Source organism: Mustelus asterias, chromosome 3 (assembly GCF_964213995.1).
Source record: "Mustelus asterias chromosome 3, sMusAst1.hap1.1, whole genome shotgun sequence".
In the NCBI taxonomy this organism is placed as follows: domain Eukaryota; kingdom Metazoa; phylum Chordata; class Chondrichthyes; order Carcharhiniformes; family Triakidae; genus Mustelus; species Mustelus asterias.
Window position 1 is genome coordinate 142,175,808 of NC_135803.1, and position 20,380 is coordinate 142,196,187.

Below are 20,380 nucleotides of genomic sequence, written 5' to 3' on the forward strand. Positions count from 1 at the left end.
ATCTATGTCTCTATGCCGTACTGGAAGCCAGATTTTCATGATCAAGTCTTTGTACTTGGACTTAAACTCACAACATTCTGATTCTGAGGCAAGAATGCCATTCATTGGACCTCAGTTGGCACACAAGTGCTGGCAAGAGCTGATCAGGAGATCCACAATGTGGGGGATTGCCAGCTTCAAATGTACTGGCCAGTTGGATTCAGTTTGGCACTGTACAAAACAATATGATCTTGACATGCATCTTTCTCTCATCTTTCCGAGCAGTCATTGTTTGGATGTTTGAGTAACGCAGTTTATACCTTGTTCTAAATATCTCAATTCCCACTGAGCTGGTGGGACACACAGGTCAGTACCAATTCCACGAACCAAATCAAAGAGTCATTTCACAGAAAAGGCCCATCTCCGACACAACATTTGGAGTACTGTGAGCAGTTTTTGGGCCTCATATCTAAGGAGGGATGTGCTGGCCTTGGAAAGGGTCCTGAGGAGGTTCATAAGAATGATCCCTGGAATGAAGAGCTTACCGTGTGAAGAACGGTTGAGGACTCTGGGTCTGTACTCATTGGAGTTTAGAAGGATGAGAGGGGTGGGGGTCTTATTGAAACTTACAGGATACCGCGAGGCCTGGATAGAGTGGACGTGGAGAGGGTGTTTCCACTAGTAGGAAAAACTAGAACCAGAGGGCATAACCTCAGGCTAAAGGGACGATCCTTTAAAACAGAAGGCTGTGGAGGCCAGGTCATTGAATGTCTTTAAGATAGAGATAGATAGGTTCTTGATTAATAAGGGGGTCAGGGATTATGGGGAAAAGGTAGGAGAATGGGGATGAGAAAAATATCAGCCATGATTGAATGGCGAAGCAGACTCGATGGGCCGAGTGGCCTAATCTTGCTCCTATGCCTTATGGTCTAACCCCTTCCCGACTGTACAACAACCTACCCGTTCTGGCGAGGAGCATTGCTAAGCAAGTTTGTTCATAACAAAACTGCTCTTTTAATAATTATATTACATTTGGTTATAAAACAAATAAGCATTGTATTTGAAGGTATATATAAATATCAGTCTGTGTGTATGAAAATATGTCTATGAAAACATTGAGAATGGTGACACCAGTGCAAAGATAGCTTCAACTGTGCATCACTTCAAATGTCATCATTGCAGTCCAGCTTCTCATTGAATCATAGAATCCTTACAGTGCAGAAGGTGGCCATTCAGCCCATTGAGTCAGCACCAACTCTCCAGCAGAGTATCTTACCTAAATCTTATCCCCGTAACCCCACATATTTACCACAATCCCCCTAATCAATACATCTTTGGACACTAAGGGGCAATTTAACATGGCCATTCCACCTAACCTACAAATCTTTGGACTGTGGGAGGAAACCGGAGCACCCGGAGGAAACCCACGCAGACACAGGGAGAATGTGCAAACTCCACACAGACCGTCACCCAAGGCCAGAATTGAACTTGGGTCCCTGGAGCTGTGAGGCAGCAGTGCACCAGGGCCTATAAATGCACATAAATAAACTTACACGCACATATTATATAGGCATATTCATACATGTGTGTGTTGCATAAGCTAAGCATTACAAGCATTTTTGTTTTATTATTCAGATTTTATTATTTTTGTAACATCTGTTTACAGTGGAGTTCTAGGAGGTCTTGTGGCGCTGTGGGGTTGCATCCCTACCACTGGACCAGAAGCTCTGGGTTCAAGTCCAATGCCTGGACTTGTTGGTCACGGAAGGCATGTTCATTGGATTTGATTTGATTTATTATTGTTATATGTATCAGGATACAGTGAAATGTATTGTTTCTTGCACGCTGCACAGACAAAGCATATTGTACATAGAGAAGGAAAGGAGAGAGTGCAGAGTGTGGTGTTACAGTCATAGCTAGGGTGTAGAGAAAGATCAACTTAATGCAAGGTAAGTCCATTCAAAAGTCTGATGGCAGCAGGGAAGAAGCTATTCTTGAGTTGCTTGGTACGTGTCCTGAGACTTTTTTGTATCTTTTTTCCGACAGAAGAAGGTGGAAGAGAATATGTCTGGGGTGCATGAGGTCCTTAATTATGTGGGCTGCTTTTCCGAAGCAGAGGGAAGAGTAGGCAGAGTCAGTGGATGGGAGGCTGGTTTGAGTGATGGACTGAGCTTCGTTCAAGACCCTTTGTAGTTTCTTGCGGACCTGGACAGGGCAGGAGCCACTCAAAAGTCTGATGGACTGACAAACAGCTCGGGTGGGAATCCTTCCACCACTTCCCCACAATATTCCCCAAAGGGTGTAAAGATACTTTAAGAAAAGGAGTTTTTTTCTATCTGCACACTCCAGTAACATCACAGTATATTAGAAAGAACAACATTCCTCACAACCAACAATGGGGCACTCATCCATTGTGGCTTGCGGACGCCATGCAGGGCTCCTAAGTGCTTCTATATTGCTCCTGTCATTGGCAGATACCCTCACCTCAACATACATTGCTCAAATTCCAAACCTTCTGGTGTAGTGGATAGAAGATTCTTCACTCAAGTCAATTGTGAATGCAGAAACATGCACAGCATAATAGAGAATCCTCTTCCATTTCCACGCCAGATTGAATGGTTAATCTGGAAGAAAATGATTCTTGCTGTGTAGCACTGGAATTTAGAAAAAGTTAAACCTTGGGCATGGATTTTAGAACAAAGTGCTTCAATTGTTTAAAAAATAGTGGGTGATTCTGCTCGATTGTCCAAGGCAAATAGCCTTTAGCACGCGTTACCACCGAGCATCTGGCTTAACATCACCTTATCAAGGGCAAATAGACTATTTAGGGATGTGCAATAAATGTTGGCTTAGCCAGCGACACCCACATCCCGTGAATCCCAGAAAATAAAAATTCATTCCTCACTGAGATGAGGAGGAACTATTTCTCGCAGAGGGTGGTGAATTTGTGGAACTCGCTGTCCCATAGCGCAGCGGAGTTTGAATCATTAAATGGTTTCAAGAAGGAGATAGATATATTTATGATAAAAAAAACAGGTTAAAGGGATATGGAGGATAGGGAGGTGGATTTGAGATTTAGGAGAGATCAGCCATGATCTGATTGAATGGCGGAGCAGGCTCAAAGTGCTGAATTTGCCTACTGGTGTTTCTAATTCCTATGCACTGCTGCCTCACAGCGCTAGGGACCCAGGTTCAATTCCGGCCTCGGGTCACTGTCTGTGTGGAGTTTGCACATTCTGCCCGCGTCTGCGTGGGTTTCCTCCGGGTGCTCCGGTTTCCTCTCACAGTACAAAGATGTGCGGGTTAGGGGTTGATTGGCCAGTCTAAATTAACCCGAGTGTGAGGGGGATTAGCAGGGTAAAATATGTGGGGTTATGGGAATAGGGCCTGGGTGGGATTGTGGTCGGTGCAGACTCGATGGGCCGAATGGCCTCCTTCTGCACTGTAGGGATTCTATGATTTCTATGTTCATTGCATTTTGTCCAGCTCGAGATCCACCCCAGCATCTTAGGAAATGAGAGCCACCATTTTAACAATAAGACAATATAATGTCTTCAATTAATCCAATGGCATTGATTGCACTCAGTTTCTGAATCAATTGGCTGCAGTTTGCTGAAATTGACTCTGTGAAATGAATTCAATAATTCATTTCAGACTTCCCTCTTCAAAGCAACGTTCAGGCAAACCACCAAGTCAGGTCGCCCTGCCTAACACATCAGTTATAATTAATTAAAAAAACATTTCTTCAATCCCATCCCCCGCCCCCACCTCAGAAAAACAGATCTAGATGCAGGACTTCAGAGATCGAGAAACCAGCAGAAAATGCAACAGAAAGTGAAATTGCAAAGCTGTAATTCAAAGTGAAAATGCCACTGCCTTACTGTCAATCTGAAACCCACCATTGCCTTCGGCAACAGTAAAGTGCAGGTAATAAGCAATTTTGCCGACTGGAATGTAACTTAACATACATTATTCTGTCACATAAAGAGGATATGGAGTGATATTAAGAGAGTATGACATCCCTTTTTGTTGGTCTGTACATAGACAGATATGATGTGGAGATGCCGGCGTTGGACTGGGGTGGGCACAGTAAGAAGTCTCACAACACCAGGTTAAAGTCCAACAGGTTTATTTGGTAGCAAATACCATAAGCTTTCGGAGCACAGCTCACCCCATCTGACGAAGGAGCTGTGCTCCGAAAGCTTATGGTATTTGCTACCAAATAAACCTGTTGGACTTTAACCTGGTGTTGTGAGACTTCTTACATAGACAGATAATCATAGGATAGAATCCCTACAGTACAAGAGGAGGCCATTCAGACCATCAAGTCTGCACCACCTCTCCGATAGAGCATCTTATCCAGACCCTATCCCCGTAACCCTACATATTTACCCCACTAAGCCCCCTAACCTACACATCTTGGGACACTAAGGGGCAATTTAGCATGGCCAATCCACCCAGCCTGCACATCTTTGGACTGTGGGAGGAAACCGGAGCAACCGGACGAAAGCCACGCAGGCACAGGGAGAATGAGCAAACGCCACACAGACAGTGACCTGAGGCTGGAATTGAACCCGGGTCCCTGCACTGTGAGATAGCACTGCTAACCACTGTGCCAAGACCAATGTAGGAGTCCTTGCTAATATTTATTCTTCAGTAAACATAATTAAAAATAGAATATCTGATCAGTATCACAGTGCAATTTCTTTAGAACTTGTTGTGCAAAAGTTTGTTTTCGCATTTCCTATTATTATAACACTGACAGCACTCCAACTGCAGCTCACTGACAGGAAAGCACTGTGGAACACCCTGACATTGTGAACAGTGCCATAACAACACAAGTCTTCCTTTAATGACTTATGAAACCAATACAACAGATTACAGTAATGACCCAATGCTCGTTAGCTTTCACAGGTTATGACAGACGTAACGGGTGGTTGACAATGGCTTGCAAGGCACCGCTGGGAAATAAACTGAACAAGTAGACCACTAACAAACATCTTGTCCCCTGGGTGAAATACAGAAGAGAGTTGCACATTAATAAGACTCCCACTGCACTGATTTCCATCAAATCTATATGCAGAAAATAAAATTGAATTGCTAAAGAAAGCAAGGAGCTGTTAGTTGCAACAAACTATTTTGAAATTAAAATAATGAAAGCATTAAGGATCTCGGCTTATATCGTGTTACAATCAAGAGCCCTTTATTATGAGAAATCTGTGTTTATAGTGATTATCTGACCAGTTCAGGAGGAGATCTGGATTTAAACAAAGGTAATTACATAGATATAAGGACAGTTTATGTCCTAGTTGACAGGGCAGGAAGACTAACATGTAGGGAGTTGATGAATAGTGGTAAGTATTCAAGTCCTCCCAACTAAAATATATTTCAGAGAGGAGGAAAGGTGGTAAGAGAGAGGAAAGGCTTCCACAGCTAAGAAAGGAAGTCAGAGATAACACAAAGATAAAAACTATGGCATATTGGGTGGGGTTTTACAATCTCGCTCTTCCCGAAACCATAAAATCCCACCCGAGGTCAACGGACCTTTCCATGTTCCGCCCCTCGCACACTCTGATTCCCGTGACGGGCGTGGCAGTAAAATTCCAGCCATTGTATCGCAAAGGCCAGTGACATATTGGAAGATTGGGAAGCTTTTAAAGATCAGCAAAGGATCACTAAGAAAAAGTAAGACAGAGAGCAAAGGTAAATTATGAAAGAAAACTAGCATGAAGTATAAAAATGGACAGTAAAAGCTTCTATAAGGACATAAAGAGGAAGAGAGTAGCCAAAGTGAATGTTGGTCCTTTGCAAGATGAGGTTGGGGAGTTAATAGTGGGGAACGCAGAAATGGCTGAGACAGTAAATCAATATTTTGCCTCAGTTTTCACAGTGGAGGACATCCCTGTCGTAACAGATAATGCCGAGGTTATAGAAAGGGAGGAACTTAGAATGGTCATCATCACTAGGGAAAAAGCACTGAGCCAACTATTGGGATTGAAGGCAGGCAAGTCCCCAGGGCCTGATGGCCTACATCCCGGCGTCTTAAAGGAAGTAGGGTTGGAGATAGTGGATCCATTGGTTACAATATTCCAAAGGTTCCAGTGGATTGGAAAAATGCTAATATAACACCCTCATTCAAAAAGGGAGAGAGGCAAAATGTAGGAAACTATAGGTCAATTAGTTTAACATCTGTCATTGGGAACTTTTTAGAATCCATTATTAAGGAAGTAATGACAGGATATTTGGAAAGTCAAAATGCAATCCTTCAGAACCAGCATGGTTTAATGAAGGGCAAATTATGTTTGACTAATTTGCTTGAGGTCTTTGAAGATGTAACGAGCAAGGTGGATAATGGGGATCCTGTAGATGTTGTATATCTGGACTTACAGAAGGCATTTGATAATGGCCCACACAAAAGGTTCAGACACAAGGTTAGTTCACATGGAATTAGGGGTAATTTATTATCTTGGATGGAGGATTAACTAACCAACAGAAAGCAGAGAGTTAGGATAAATGGGTCTTTTTCTGGTTGGCAAGGTGTAACTAGTGGGGTGCCACAGGGTTCAGTCCTCAGGCCCCAACTATTTACAATCTATATTAATGACTTGAATGTAGGGATAGTAGGTACCATAGTCAAATTTACAGATGACACTAAAATAGGTGGGATAGTATGTTGCGATAATGAAATAAGAAATTTACAAATGGATATGGATAGGTTAAGTGAGTGGGGCAAAATTTGGCAAATGGAGTTCAATGTGGATAAGTGTCAGGCTATCCATTTTGGTTGAAAAAATACAAAGGCAAAATACCATCTGGAGAGAAACTTCAGAGTGCTTCAGTGCAGAGGGATCTAGGTGTCCTTGAGCATGAATCACAGAAAACTATTATGCAGGTGCAGCAGCTAATAAGGAAGGCAATGGAATCTTGGCTTTTATTGCTATAGAAATAGATTAAAATAGTGAAGTGTTGCTGCTCCTGAACAAAGCATTAGCGAGACCGCACTTAGAATATTGTGTACAGTTTTGGTCCCCTTCCTTGAGGAGGGATGTAGTTGCATTGGAGGCGGTTCAGAAGAGGTTCACTTGATTGATTGCAGAGATGAGGGATTTGTCTTACGAAGAGAGATTGGGCAGTTTAGGCCTATACTCCCTGGAGTTTAGAAGGCGAGAAGATCTAATTGAGGTGTACAAGATGATAAGGGAGATTGACAAAGTCGACGTGGAGAGGATGTTTCCTCTTGTGGGGCAATCTAGAACAGCAGGTCATGGTTTTAGGATAAGGGGTGGCCGATTTAAAACAGAGATGAGGAGAAATTACTTCTCTGAAAGGGTCATGAATCTGTGGAATTCATTCCCCAGAGCGTGGTGGATGTCAGGACATTGAGATCGCACTTAGAATATTGTGTACAGTTTTGATCCCCTTACTTGAGGAGGGATGTAGTTGCATCGGAGGCCGTTCAAAGGAGGTCCACTAGATTGATTCCAGAGATGGGGGATTTGTACACAATGTTCTAAGTGTGGTCTCGCTAATGCTTTGTTCAGCAGCAGCAACACTTCAATACTTTAATATTCCATTTCTTTAGCAATAAAAGCCAAAATTTAAGGAAGAGGTGGACAGATTTTTAATTAGTAATGTGTTTGAAGGGCTACGGTGAAGGGGCAGGAAAGTGGAGATGAGGCCGAGATGAGATCAGCCATGATTGTATTGAATGACGGAGCAGGCTCGAGGGGCTGAATTGCCTCCTCCAGCTCCTAGTTCTTATGATTCTTATGAAATTGTACAAGTTGCAAGAATCACCTCTGGTTCCAATTTTACCGTTCACGTGATTTTACTCAAAAGTTAAATCGCCTCCCTTCACACTTGCTTTTTGAATCTTGTGAATGCACAGGAAATTAGATCAGAGGTCAGAAGCAAAGCAATATCTGTGACAGAAATTTAGTGCTGCAATACTGATCAAAGTGTAAACAAGCTTATTATTCCAAATGTACGTGGATCAAAATTCAAATTGGTCAGGGTGGTGTACCACTACGCAGTTGCACACAGCAGAATGGTGAAGATTTAATCTCCCATTCCAGTGAGTTCTTGATCTCAGCCACCTTGGGTTCGATGGAAGTAAGCTGTCTGATCAATATGCTGGAAGAAGGCAAGGATGAACCGAGAGCGAGTTGTTGCCAGGGTAGTTCCCACATTCTCCCTGGCAGCCAGCCAAAGAACAGAGACGCCAAAAGCCAGAGAACACAACATTCGTGAGCAGTCTTTGGTCGCCAGATCAGCAAAACCCAAACAAGGGGAAAAGAAAATAATCCTTAAAAATTATCTGATGCCCTCACTGGATAAATATCAGATTCTGTTTTGGAATATACTGCACTCCTAAATATTGTTCTTTTAAAAAAAAATACTCATGAGGTTTTCACTTAGTTTAATTTGGGATAGAACGCATGCAGCAGGGAGAGAAGAAGGGGAGAAGGATCGAGGGAGGGAGGGGTTACAGAATGAAGTATATGGACTTGACGCAGATTGAGTGAAAAGTTTTCTATTTTTACAGAAGTATGATCGAAATCAAATTTGGAGAACATTTGGCACTGGGTACAGGCAAAGAGAATCTATTAATATATCTCACAATCTTTCACATTTCACAAATTATCCAAGTAAACATTCCAATGAGAGTGAAGTTACTGAAAACATTCTTCTTTTTGCTCCAGATTCCAACTTCTAACTCCCAAGCTACTGCATGTAACTGTGTACAAGAATAATGCATATAAGCCTTCAGTGCATAACACAATGTACAACCTTTAACCATGATGGCATACGTGGGGTTAGCTGCATAGCTACATTTTAATGTAACCTTTGCTGTCCATTTGCAGGCCACTAGCATCAAATTTTTCCATCAGGCAAACTAGCAGAAGCTAGTTTAAAAATAAACCCACAAAGCAAATCCGCAGTTCTCAGCTATCAGTTTTTAAAATTTAATCAGATTTAAATCTAGCCTTTTTTCAAGCATCAGCTTAACCCAACATCTAAGAAATGATAAACGATGATGATTTAACTGAAATTACTGACAAACTTGTTTTGAGCATGACTGAGATGAGATGATGTTTTTGTCACTCAGCCTGCCTTTTACTAAATCAAATCCTTGTAAATACCACATTAAGAGTACAGTAGATTATAGACTTCAGTAGAAAAAGCTATCCCTCCACTGGCAAAAAAGGCTTTTTACCTCGTTCATGATAAAAAAAAACGTTTACAACTCATTTGTATTTAACCTAAGGCTGCATTTTAAAAGCTTAAAAATTTGTTGCTCTCAAGTTTTAGATTATCTGGAGCACTAATTCCACTGCATGAAGCTTATTGCAGTGAAAGGTTGTTGGTTAAAAGCATATTAAGTCCTATTAAAGTGCCATTCGAGCTTAAACTCTTCTGAAGAAGCAGGCAACTTTATTTGCGTTGGGCGCCATTATTTTTTTGTGGGCGGCATGGTGGTTAGCACTGCTGCCTCACAGCGCCAGGGACCCGGGTTCAATTCCCGGCTTGGGTCACTGTCTGTGCGGAGTCTGTATGTTCTCCCCATGTCTGCAGGGGTTTCCTCCCATAGTACAAAGAGATGTGCTGGTTAGGTGCATTGGCCATGCTAAATTCTCCTTCAGTGTACCTGAACAGGCACCGGAGTGTGGCGACTAGGGGATTTCACAGTAACCTCATTGCAGTATTAATGTTAGCCTACTTTTGACAATGATAAAATAAACTTTAAACAAAAAGGCTATTTTTCTAATAAGCATGTTTTTTCTCTCTCTCAAAGTTTATTTTACCTTTGAGCTGTTCCATTAGTCATTTTTATTTTAAATTTAAATATACAAATCGTATTGTGCATCAGTCAGTCAAATCTGAAATTTCTTCTTGTGATGTTTGTCTCTTTCTTGGAATAAGTTGCTCATGGAGTAAACTTGCCGAATTGGATTTGCAAATCTATTAGACAAAGGAGCCTGCGATACACTCGAAGTGGCTGCCAAAAGCTTGGGGGTAATTTCACATTGTGCATTTCTTGGAAAGTTTGGCATTTGAACCTGTGGGTGTGGCAGGCACTTTACGTGACAGGCAAAAAGATCAGATGCTGCCAAGTACAATAAAACCAGGGCTAGGAACACAGCAAATATAGAAACATAGGCTATCAGGAAAAAACAATATTTTCAAAACAGACATGGTGGATAAACAAAACGTTTATGCAAACGTTCATTTGGCAGCACAGAACTTGAGTATCGCGGGAAAAAGGCACATGTAGTCAAAGCTTTCCATCTTGCACTCATCAGGCCAATCTGCAAGAATACCAAATGTGAAGGGAACAACAATTTATACTGCAAGAGAAGAGAGTGCTGATTGGTTGGTAAGCGATTGAAAGACCTGATGAGTGCAAGTTGAAAAGCTTCAACAACATGTCTTTTTTCAGCAATACTCAAAATTGGCATGGGGGTAGTTTTTTCAACAAACCAAAATAATTCACCAACTGGTTTCAATCCAATTTGGCAATGCGGATAATTATGCAAATTGGCCCAACTTCCAAGCCAAACACATCATATAAGATATTTTCTTGCTGTAACACAGTCTGGAATCCTCTGGAATCCTGTTCAAGCAGCATCATCATGGCGAGTTACCATCAAACAATTCTGAGCACCTTCCTACAATAACAGCAGCATGCGTTACTCCAACACTTTTATCATAGTAAAAATATCAGTGTGCCTCACAGGAGCAACATCAGCCACAAAAGGAGATAGGGGACAGGTAACCAAAAGCTTGGTCAACGAGGTAGGTTTTAAGAAGTGTCTTCTTAAAGGGGAGAAGGAGGTAGAGAGTTAGGGATGGAATTCCAGAACTTAGGCCATTGACTGGTTTGCCTTCAACTGGCTATGGTGAGGTGATCAAAACCAGCTCTGCATAATAGGCCTGAGATTGAGGGAAGTAGAATTCTCAAGAGCATTGCAGAGGTTTGAAAACAACGATGTGAGTTTTAAAATCCAAGACTGAGAGCCACTGTAGGTCAGCAGGCAGAGGAAGGATGAGTGAACAGGACTTGGTGCTGATAGGGCACAAGCAACAGAGGTTTGTAGGCCTCAAGCCTACAAAGGATGCAAGATGGAGCTCAGCCAGGAGAGCAATTAAACAGTCAAACCTAGAGGTAACAAAGACATGGATGAGGGTTTCAGTTGATGAGGTGAGTCAAGAGCATGGATGTGCAATGTTACTGAGGAGGAAGGAGGCAGGTTTGGTCTCAGAGGACATATGGAAATGTTGGCTCATCTCAGGGCCAAACAGGATGCCAAGGCTGCCAAAGATTTGATTCAGCCGCAGTGGCCAGGAAGAGTGATGAAGTCAGTACACGGTTTTTGTGGCAGGGTCTGAAAATTATGGCTTCTGTTTATATGAACTAGGAGCAGGAGTAGGCCATCTGGCCCCTCGAGTCTGCTCCGCCATTCAATAAGATCATGACTGATCTTTTCGTGGACTCAGCTCCACTTACCCGCCCGCTCACCGTAACCCTTAATTCCTTTACTGTTCAAAAATTCATCTTTGCCTTAAAAACATTCAATGAGGTAGCCTCAGCTGCTTCACTGGGCAGGGAATTCCACAGATTCACAACCCTTTGGGTGAAGAAGTTCCTCCTCGACTCAGTCCTAAATCTGCTCTCCCTTATCTTGAGGCTATGTCCCCTAGTTCTCTTTTCACCCGCCAGTGGAAACAACCTCTCTGCTTCTATCTTATCTATTCCCTTCACAATCTTATATGTTTCTATAAGATCCCCCCCTCATTCTTCTAAATTCCAATGAGTATGGTCCCAGTCTCTCCTCATAAGCCAATCCTCTCAACTCTGGAAACAACCTAGTGAACCTCCTCTGCATCCTCTCCAGTGCCAGTATATCCTTTCTCAAGTAAGGAAACCAAAACTGTACGCAGTACTCCAGGTGTGGACTCATCAGCACCTTATACAGCTGCAACATAACCTCACTGTTTTTAAACTCCATCCCTCTAGCAATGAAGGAAAAATTTCATTTGCCTTCTTAATTACCTGCTGCACCTGCAAACCAACTTTTTGTGATTCATGCACAAGGACACCCAGGTCCCGCCACACAGCAGCATGCTGCATTTTTTTACCATTTAAATAATAGTCCATTTTGCTGTTATTTCTACCAAAATGAATGACCTCACATTTACCAACATTGTACTCCATCTGCACCTGAGGAATGAAGGGGAACCTCATAGAAAATTCTAACAGGACTAGATGGGCTAGATGCAGGAAGGCTGTTTCTCATGGTGGGGTGTCCAGGACCAGGGGTCACAGGGTAGACCATTTAGGACAGAAATGAAGAGAGACTTCTTCACCCAGAGAGTGGTGAACCTGTGGAATTCATAGAATCCCTACAGTGCAGAAAGAGGCCATTCGGCCCATCAAGTATGCACTAACAACAATCCCACTCAGGCCCTATCCCTGTAACCCCACACATTTACCCCACTAATCCCTCTAGCCTATGCATCCTGGGAAACAAAAGGGCAATTTAGCATGACCAATCAACCTAACCCGCATATCTTTGGACTGTGGGAGGAAACCGGAGCACCTGGAGGAAACCCACGCAGACACAGGGAGAACGTGCAAACTCCACACAGATAATGATCCAAGCCGGGAATCGAACCCGGGTCCATGGTGCTATGAGGCAGCAGTGCTAACCACCGTATCATCGTGCTGCCCCTAAGCCACCATGCCACCATTAAATTCGCTACCACAGAAAGCAGTTGAAACCAAAACATTGTAAGTTTTCAAGAAGGAATTAGGTCTAATTCTTGGGGCAAAGAGGATCAAAGGATGGGGAGGGGGGAGAGGAGGGATCGGGCTATTGAGTTAGCTGATCAGCCATGATCATGATGAATGGTGAAGCAGGCTCGAAGGGCCGAATGGCCCCCATGCTGCTCCTACTTGCTGTGTTTCTAATTCAGGATGGTGTGTTTGACTTGCAGGTGTTGGTGTCCCATCTGGTTACAAATGATTAAAAATATAGCTGAAGCTACAAAGACCTGATGCACATTATAAAATTGCAACCTTGCAGTGAACATCTGGTTAAGGGTATTGTTGTACAGACTAACAGACCAGTAAAATACCATCTTCCTTGCCTATTCTCCTGCCCTCAACCACTGCAATGCTGGGTGCTGGTGCCCGGGTGCCTGCTCTGATTGTTTACCAGTGATGTATGGAGTATGCCCAGCGAGATGTAGGTGTTGGATGAGAACCTGACGAGGTTCGATTACAATGTCCCACAGAGTAAAGGTCTAATGCTAACGGCCCAGGCTTGCAAAACGAATCACTAAACACTCCAGAGAACCAAAGCTCAAGGCGGGTGTTCAAAAGCAATGGCAATGGGTGGAAAGGCACACGAGGTAGGAGCCAACAAGTTAATGTGCCGCCACTCAAACAAAGCTCCAAAAAATTCTCATACATTTGGGTAATATATCCTGAAGCTGTGAAAGCACCCACGGCAGGGTTTCCCTGAAGGAACACTTCATCGATAAAGCTTCGTCTCATATTTCCCATTCAAAAGACAGCACAGCCCCGTCCCTCTGTAACTGCTTACGACTTAAGAGGAGGCAGATCACTGCTACAGATCTGGGGATGTCCCCTGTCACCTCTTTTAACGCTTGCAATGACTTGCACATGGGTACCGCCGTCAGATTTAAGACGTTAGTCACCAAAAATGTGTGTGAAGCGTTCATTCCAAGATATCAGGCCACCAGATATGCCATTTTGGGAATCAGTTCCGATCTCTGCGTGATGTCCTGACCTCCGACAACAAATAGAGGAGAAAACACTGACATATACTGATTGGACTTACGTTCCCAGGACTTCTCTGAAGTCGTACGCCACTTTTATCTCTTCCTTCTTTTTCCACGTTTTGTCCATTTCTCCTAGAGGCATCCTATCCTATATCTTTTGTTTTGTTTTCCCAAAGAGTGTAGCCTCTTCCACTGGGGAGGAAAAAAAACAGAGGGAGGAGATTCAATGTTGGATTTACTTTCCAATTGCATACATATATTTTTTTAAATCCGCCTAGAAGCAGCAACAGCGGCTGAGTATTAAGATCAAATCTGCCTGGGTGTCAATTACAAATACCCCAAAGCAACAGGAAGGGAGGTAAATAAATACTACCTGGCTTTAAGCCACATACATAATGATTTAGCCCATCTTTTAAGAAACGGTGCAGAAAAGAACCTCTCATTGTAAGACAGAAGGCAGAAGATGGTCGTGATCATTGAAGGAAAGGCAGAATCCAAAGATCTGCTTTGTGGCTTACCTGGTTGTGTGTGCAGTGCACGGTGTGGGTGCTGGCAGCCTGTCTCCTCCTGTGTGTGTGTGTAGCTGTCTGTGTCTCTGGGACAGTCTCTCAGTGTCTATGGGAGAGTCTGTATCTCTGTCTCTGTCTCGCTCCAGCACTCGCTACATCCAGCGCCAGCAATCAGCTGCTGCCGCATTGACGTCAGCGCCCCACCACAAGTGGGCGGGGCCTCGCTCTCCCCCTCCCCTCCCCACCAATCAGAGACAATCGAAGGGTGGGCGGCAGCTCGGTCCAATGGGCAGCCAGGTGAGTTCTGGGGGGCTGTCCAATGGGAGGGGGGGAAGCCCAGTCCCGGGTGATTGTGGAGTCCCATTCATGAATTCCTCCCCAGCCCAGATTGCAGCCAAAGCATCTAAGACCTGCATAGTTAGCTCTGCTCCTCTCTCCCCGCGGGGGCTGCATGGCCTGCTGACTCTTTCCTACATTTTTTTACACTACAGGCTCATCAATTTTTTTTAAAGTTTATTTTATTAGGGTCACAAGTGGGCATGGTGGCACAGTGGTTAGCATTGCCACCTCACAGCGCCAGGGATCCAAGTTCAATTCCTGGCTTGAGTCGCTGTTTCATAGAATCATAGAATCCTACAGTGCAGAAAGAGGCCATTTGGCCCATCCAGTCTGCACCAACCACAATCCCACCCAGGCACTATCCACATATCCCTACATATTTACCTACAAACCCCTCTAACCTATGCATCCCGGGACACTAAGGGGCAATTTAGAATGGCCAATCAACCTAGCCCGCACACCTTGGGACTGTGGGAGGAAACTGGAGCACCCAGAGGAAACCCACGCAGACACAGGGAGAATGTGCAAACTCCGCACAGACAGCGACCCGAGCCGGGTCTGCATGCGGAGTCTGCATGTTCTCCCCGTGTCTGTGTGGGTTTCCTCCAGTTTCCTCCCAGAGTCTGAAAGACGTGCTGGTTAGATGCATTGACCATGCTAAATTCTCCCTCAGTGTACCCGAACAGGCGCCGGAGTGTGGCGACCAGTGAATTTTCACAGCAACTTCATTGCAGTGTTAATGTAAGCCTACTTGTGATAATAATAAATAAACTTTAAACTTAAACATTAACGCTGTGAGAATCCCCCAGTCGTCACACTCCGGCACCTGTTTGGGACACTGAGGGAGAATTTAGCATGGCCAATGCACCTAACCAGCGTGTCTTTCAGACTGTGGGAGGAAACCGGAGCACTGGAGAAAACCCACGCAGACACAGGGAGAACGTGCAGACTCCGCACAGTCAGTGACCCAAGCCGGGAATCGAACCCAGGTCCCTGGCGCTGTTAGGCAGCAGTGCTAACCACTGTGGCACCATACCACCCTCTTCTCTCTCTGCGGGGGCTGCAAGGCCCGCTGAGTCTTTCCTGCATTTTGTTACATTTCAGATTCATGAATAAATCTCCCCCCCGAACAAGGATTCTACAACAAAACATGTTCATGCATTCATTCATTTTGATTTTGATTTGATTTGAATGATTTTTGTCACACAGTGACAGTAAACAGTGAAAAGTATTGTTTCTTGCGTGCTCTACAGACAAAGCATACCGTTCATAACATAGAACAAAGAACAAAGAACAGTACAGCACAGGAAACAGGCCCTTCGGCCCTCCAAGCCTGTGCCGCTCCTTGGTCCAACTAGACCAATCGCTTGTATCCCTCCATTCCCAGGCTGCTCATGTGACTATCCAGGTAAGTCTTAAACGATGTCAGTGTGCCTGCCTCCACCACCCTACTTGGCAGCGCATTCCAGGCCCCCACCACCCTCTGTGTAAAAAACGTCCCTCTGATATCTGAGTTATACTTCGCCCCTCTCAGCTTGAGCCCGTGACCCCTCGTGATCGTCACCTCCGACCTGGGAGAAAGCTTCCCACTGTTCACCCTATCTATACCCTTCATAATCTTGTACACCTCTATTAGATCTCCCTCATTCTCCGTCTTTCCAGGGAGCACATAGAGCACATGGGGAGAAGGAAAGGGGAGGGTGCAGAATGTAGTGTTACAGTCACAGCCAGGGTGGAGAGAAAGATCAACTTAATATAAAGAAGGTCCATTCAAAAGTCTGATGGTAGCAGAATGGAAGCTGTTCTTGAGTTGCTTTGTATAGCCCCCCCCCCCGATCAGCATCCCATCTACCAACTCAATCATTCACCCCCTCCGCAGTGGCAGCAGTGTGTACCATCTACAAGATGCACTGCAGCAATTCGCCCAGGCTCCTTCAGCAGCACCTTACAAACCTGTAACCTCTACTACTGAGAAGAACAAGGACAGCAGACACATAGGAACACCACCACCTGCAATTTACCCACCCTCCCCAAGCCGCACACCAACTTGGAAATATATCGCCATTCCTTCACTGTCGCTAAATCAAAATGGGAACAATCACAGAGGAGGTGCCAGCTGTCCAGAGCAGAGGTGGGCACTGCTGCTGCAGGTGGAGGTCTGTGAGGGCACCCTCGAGGTAGAGGTGCCCTATGAAAACTTGTAAAGACTCAAAAAATATTCAGAGGTCACAGCTGCCAAGTCGTCATAGTACAGGGGAAAAATACTCTTCACAGGGTCATCTGTGTGGCTGTGGCCCTCGCAGGCAAGTGGGTCCACACTGAGTCTCGTTGCAGGATGCAAATCAGCTCCCACAGGCCTGCTGCCAGGAGGCTGCCACCATTTATCGACCAGCTCCAGCCACATCAGGAGCCCCATCTGCCATCTGCTGTGTGAAGGATGTCCTCAACTGGCATTTAAATTGGCTCAATTGACAAATCACTGGTGGGCAGAGAGGTAGCCATCACCTCACAGAATCCACCAACCTGGGTAAAGGCTAAAGGGGTGAAATATGGGGCGGCACAGTGGTTAACACTGCTGCCTCACAGTGCCAGGGACCGTGTTCAATTCCAGCATCGGGTCACTGTCTGCGTGGAGTTTGCACATTCTCCCCGTGACTGTGTGGGTTTCCTCCGGGTGCTCCGGTTTCCTCCCACAGTCCAAAGATGTGCGGGTTAGATTTCTTGGCCATAGTAAACTGCCCCTTAGTTTTAGGGGGACTAGCAGGGCAAGTAAGGGATGAGGATAGGGCCTGGGTGGGATTGTGGTCAGAGCAGACTCGATGGGCCAAATGGCCTCCTTCTGCAATGTAGAGATTTTATGATTCTGTAGGGATTCTAACATGCCAGCAAAACACCAGCCAGTAACAAGAAACTGCCAGGCACTGCCAACTGCAAACCCACTCCCGACTTGGGATGAAAACTCAGCCCAAAAAGTCACGATAAAACACTTGCACCATTCCACCTTCCTACTGGAAATAGCAGCATCTGAGGGAGACTTGTTTCATGTGAAGATCACCTGCATTTGTGCAAAATGTCTATGAAAAGCATTGACAGACAGTATGTAAATAGCACCTACAGACAGAGACCACTGAATGTGACTGGCACCCAGAGAAGTTACTGAATGCTTACTGTGCCTGCACCCTCCTTGGATATGGGAGAGGTGCCAGAAGACTGGAGGATGGCAAATGTTGCAACCCTGTTCAAAAAAGAGGTGAGGAATAAAGTTGACAGTGATGGTGATGCGCTATTCAGACACGAGGCTTGAAGCTCAGTAAATGAAAGGCTTTTATTTACTGTTAACGAAGCTACCAGAACTTATATACACTATCCCAGACTGAAGGGGTCCCGGCCAGAGCAGGGACTCTTATACCTCTCCCAGGAGGCGGAGCCTGACTGGGATGTGCCACAACACTACAGTACAAAGGTGTAACAACCCCACCCTAACCCAACAGCAACAATAGCACAACCCAACAGTAGCATATGTACATCCTTGTAGTCCTGGCCAACCCCTGGCTCAGCACTATCCAGTGGGAACCAACGATGGTTCACCACAGATGGCCAGTCAGCTTAATATCAGCGTGAGGAAATGTTTTGAGGCATTAATCACTCACAAAATGAATTTGCGCTTGGGAAAATATGGATAAACCAATGAAAACCAGCATGTACTTTCGAGGGCAAATCATGTTTGAGTGATTTCTTTGATGAAGTGGTGGAGAGAGTGGAGGAGGAGAACATGGTTGACATTGCATATATGGACTTCCAAAAAGCATTTGACGAAGTGTCAGATTTGGGGCTCATGGTATGAAAGAGTCAATGGTTAAGGGTCAGAAAGCAGGGAGCAAATGGTGAACAGTTGATTTTCAGACTGGAATAAGTGGTGTTCCCCAGGGGTTGCTGTTGGGATCACTGCTCTTTTAGATATATGTTAAAGACCTGGCCTTGGTTATACAGGGCATCATTTTAAAGTTTGGAGGTGAGTCAAAACTGGGGAATGCCGTATACAGTGAGGAGGACAATCAGGAGGATACACACTGGACACATGCAGGACAGGTGAATGTTAACTCAGAGAAGCGTGGAAGTGATTCATTTTGGTAGGATGAAGGAGAGATTTAATATCAACCAAATATCACAATTTCAAGGATGTATAGCGAGTGAGAAAGAAAGTTCTTGGGGAGCAGTGGGCAGCCTCCCTACTCCTGAGCCAGAAGTTCTCCCAGGACTTGGTGGCCACAGGAGGTGCGTTTGAGGCATGGCCAAGAAAGTTGATTGTCAACCTGGGAATCCTTCCGATATGGCAAGCAGGGACCTTTCCAGATTCCTGTGGTAGCTGCTGCGCATAAGCATCCCCACATTAAAATACTCCATGTGCACAGTGGCACACTGCCTCGCAACGCCAGGGACCTGGGTTCGACTCCAGGCTTGGGTAACTGTCTGTGTGCAGTTTGTACATTTCCCCCATGTCTGTGTGGATTTCCGTCAGATGCTCTGGTTTCCTCCCCCAGTCCAAAGATGGTGAGGTGGATTGGCCATTCTAAATTGCTCTTAGTGTCCGAAGATGTGTGGGGGTCATGGGTAAGATGCTCTGTCAGAGAGTTGGTGTGGACTTGATGAGTTGAATGGCCTCCTCCTGCACTGTAGGGGTTCTATAAAGAAGTGTCCTATTTGGTTCAAGGGACTGCAAGAGACAGAGTAAACAAGAGACCTGAGTGGGTACATTCACAAATCTTTTAAGTTTATTTATTAGTGTCACAAGTAGGCTTACATTAACACTGTAATGAAGTTACTGAGGTGACAGGGCCAGTTAAGAAGGCTGTTAAAAGGCAAGCAGAATCCTTGACTCTATCCTTGGTAGCATAGAGTGCAAAAACAAGGAAGTTATGTCATATCTTTTTTAGAATACTGGTTAACCCCAGCTAGAATATTTGACCAATTCATGGTAGTCATGGCCTGTAAGGAGCACCAGTGCATAGCCCACTGTATGTAAGCAGTATCTATACACAAACCATAGTCCACAAGGAGAATCTATCCAACCACCATAAAAAAGAATATCTACATACAATCTCCCGTCTATAAACAGCAGCTGCACAGACATTAGTGTCTATAAGGAACAGTTCCACGCGAACTTTCTGTGAGACTATTTACACATGATTCAATGTCTGTAAACAACATCTACACAGATACCAATCTATTTAAACAGCACCTGAAGTATTCTGCTGAGTTCTAATTGACCTCACTTCCTGATATCTATTACTTTCTATCCACTAACCTCCAGGTATCGAGCGATCTGTACATATCTCATTCCCAAGCATCTATTATTCTCTATGCATCTCTTTCCCAGACACCTATTTGTCTATATCAATCTCTGTCTATTTCAGCATTATTATCCTCTGTACATTAAACTCTCACTAGCTATTACACTCTGTGGATCTCAGTCCGACATGCCTGTTATTAAATTTGTAATTTACACTTCGGTATTAACAAGCAAGAGATAGAGGACCGAATTGGCATAAGCATCAAGATTTCAAGAATGTAAACTTCCCTATGCCTCAGAAGAAAAGCAGCAGTCCCAAAGGTGGCTGAAGGCAGTGGTCTGGCACAAAACCATGAAATAAAGAACAAAAGGTGGGTAGAAAGAGCGCGGGAGATCCAACAACTCCGACACCAATGAGATGCATAGTTTCTTCAGCTCTGTCAAGGTGAGGTAT

The 20,380-nt window shown here is 44.5% G+C and overlaps 1 protein-coding gene across 1 annotated transcript in view; it reads right to left on the minus strand.

Moving 5' to 3' along the window:
* Window positions 1–14,466, minus strand: part of LOC144491665 (calcium/calmodulin-dependent protein kinase type 1-like) — a 211,840-nt gene extending 197,374 nt beyond the window's left edge. Inside the window, exons 1-2 of the mRNA XM_078209825.1 lie at window positions 14,307–14,466; window positions 13,848–13,980 (exon numbers count right to left, since the gene is read on the minus strand). Of these exons, the coding sequence (XP_078065951.1) occupies window positions 13,848–13,930 (83 nt within the window). The 5' untranslated portion in view covers window positions 13,931–13,980; window positions 14,307–14,466. The remainder of the gene's footprint in view (window positions 1–13,847; window positions 13,981–14,306) is intronic.
* Between the last annotated feature and the right edge of the window lie 5,914 nt (window positions 14,467–20,380).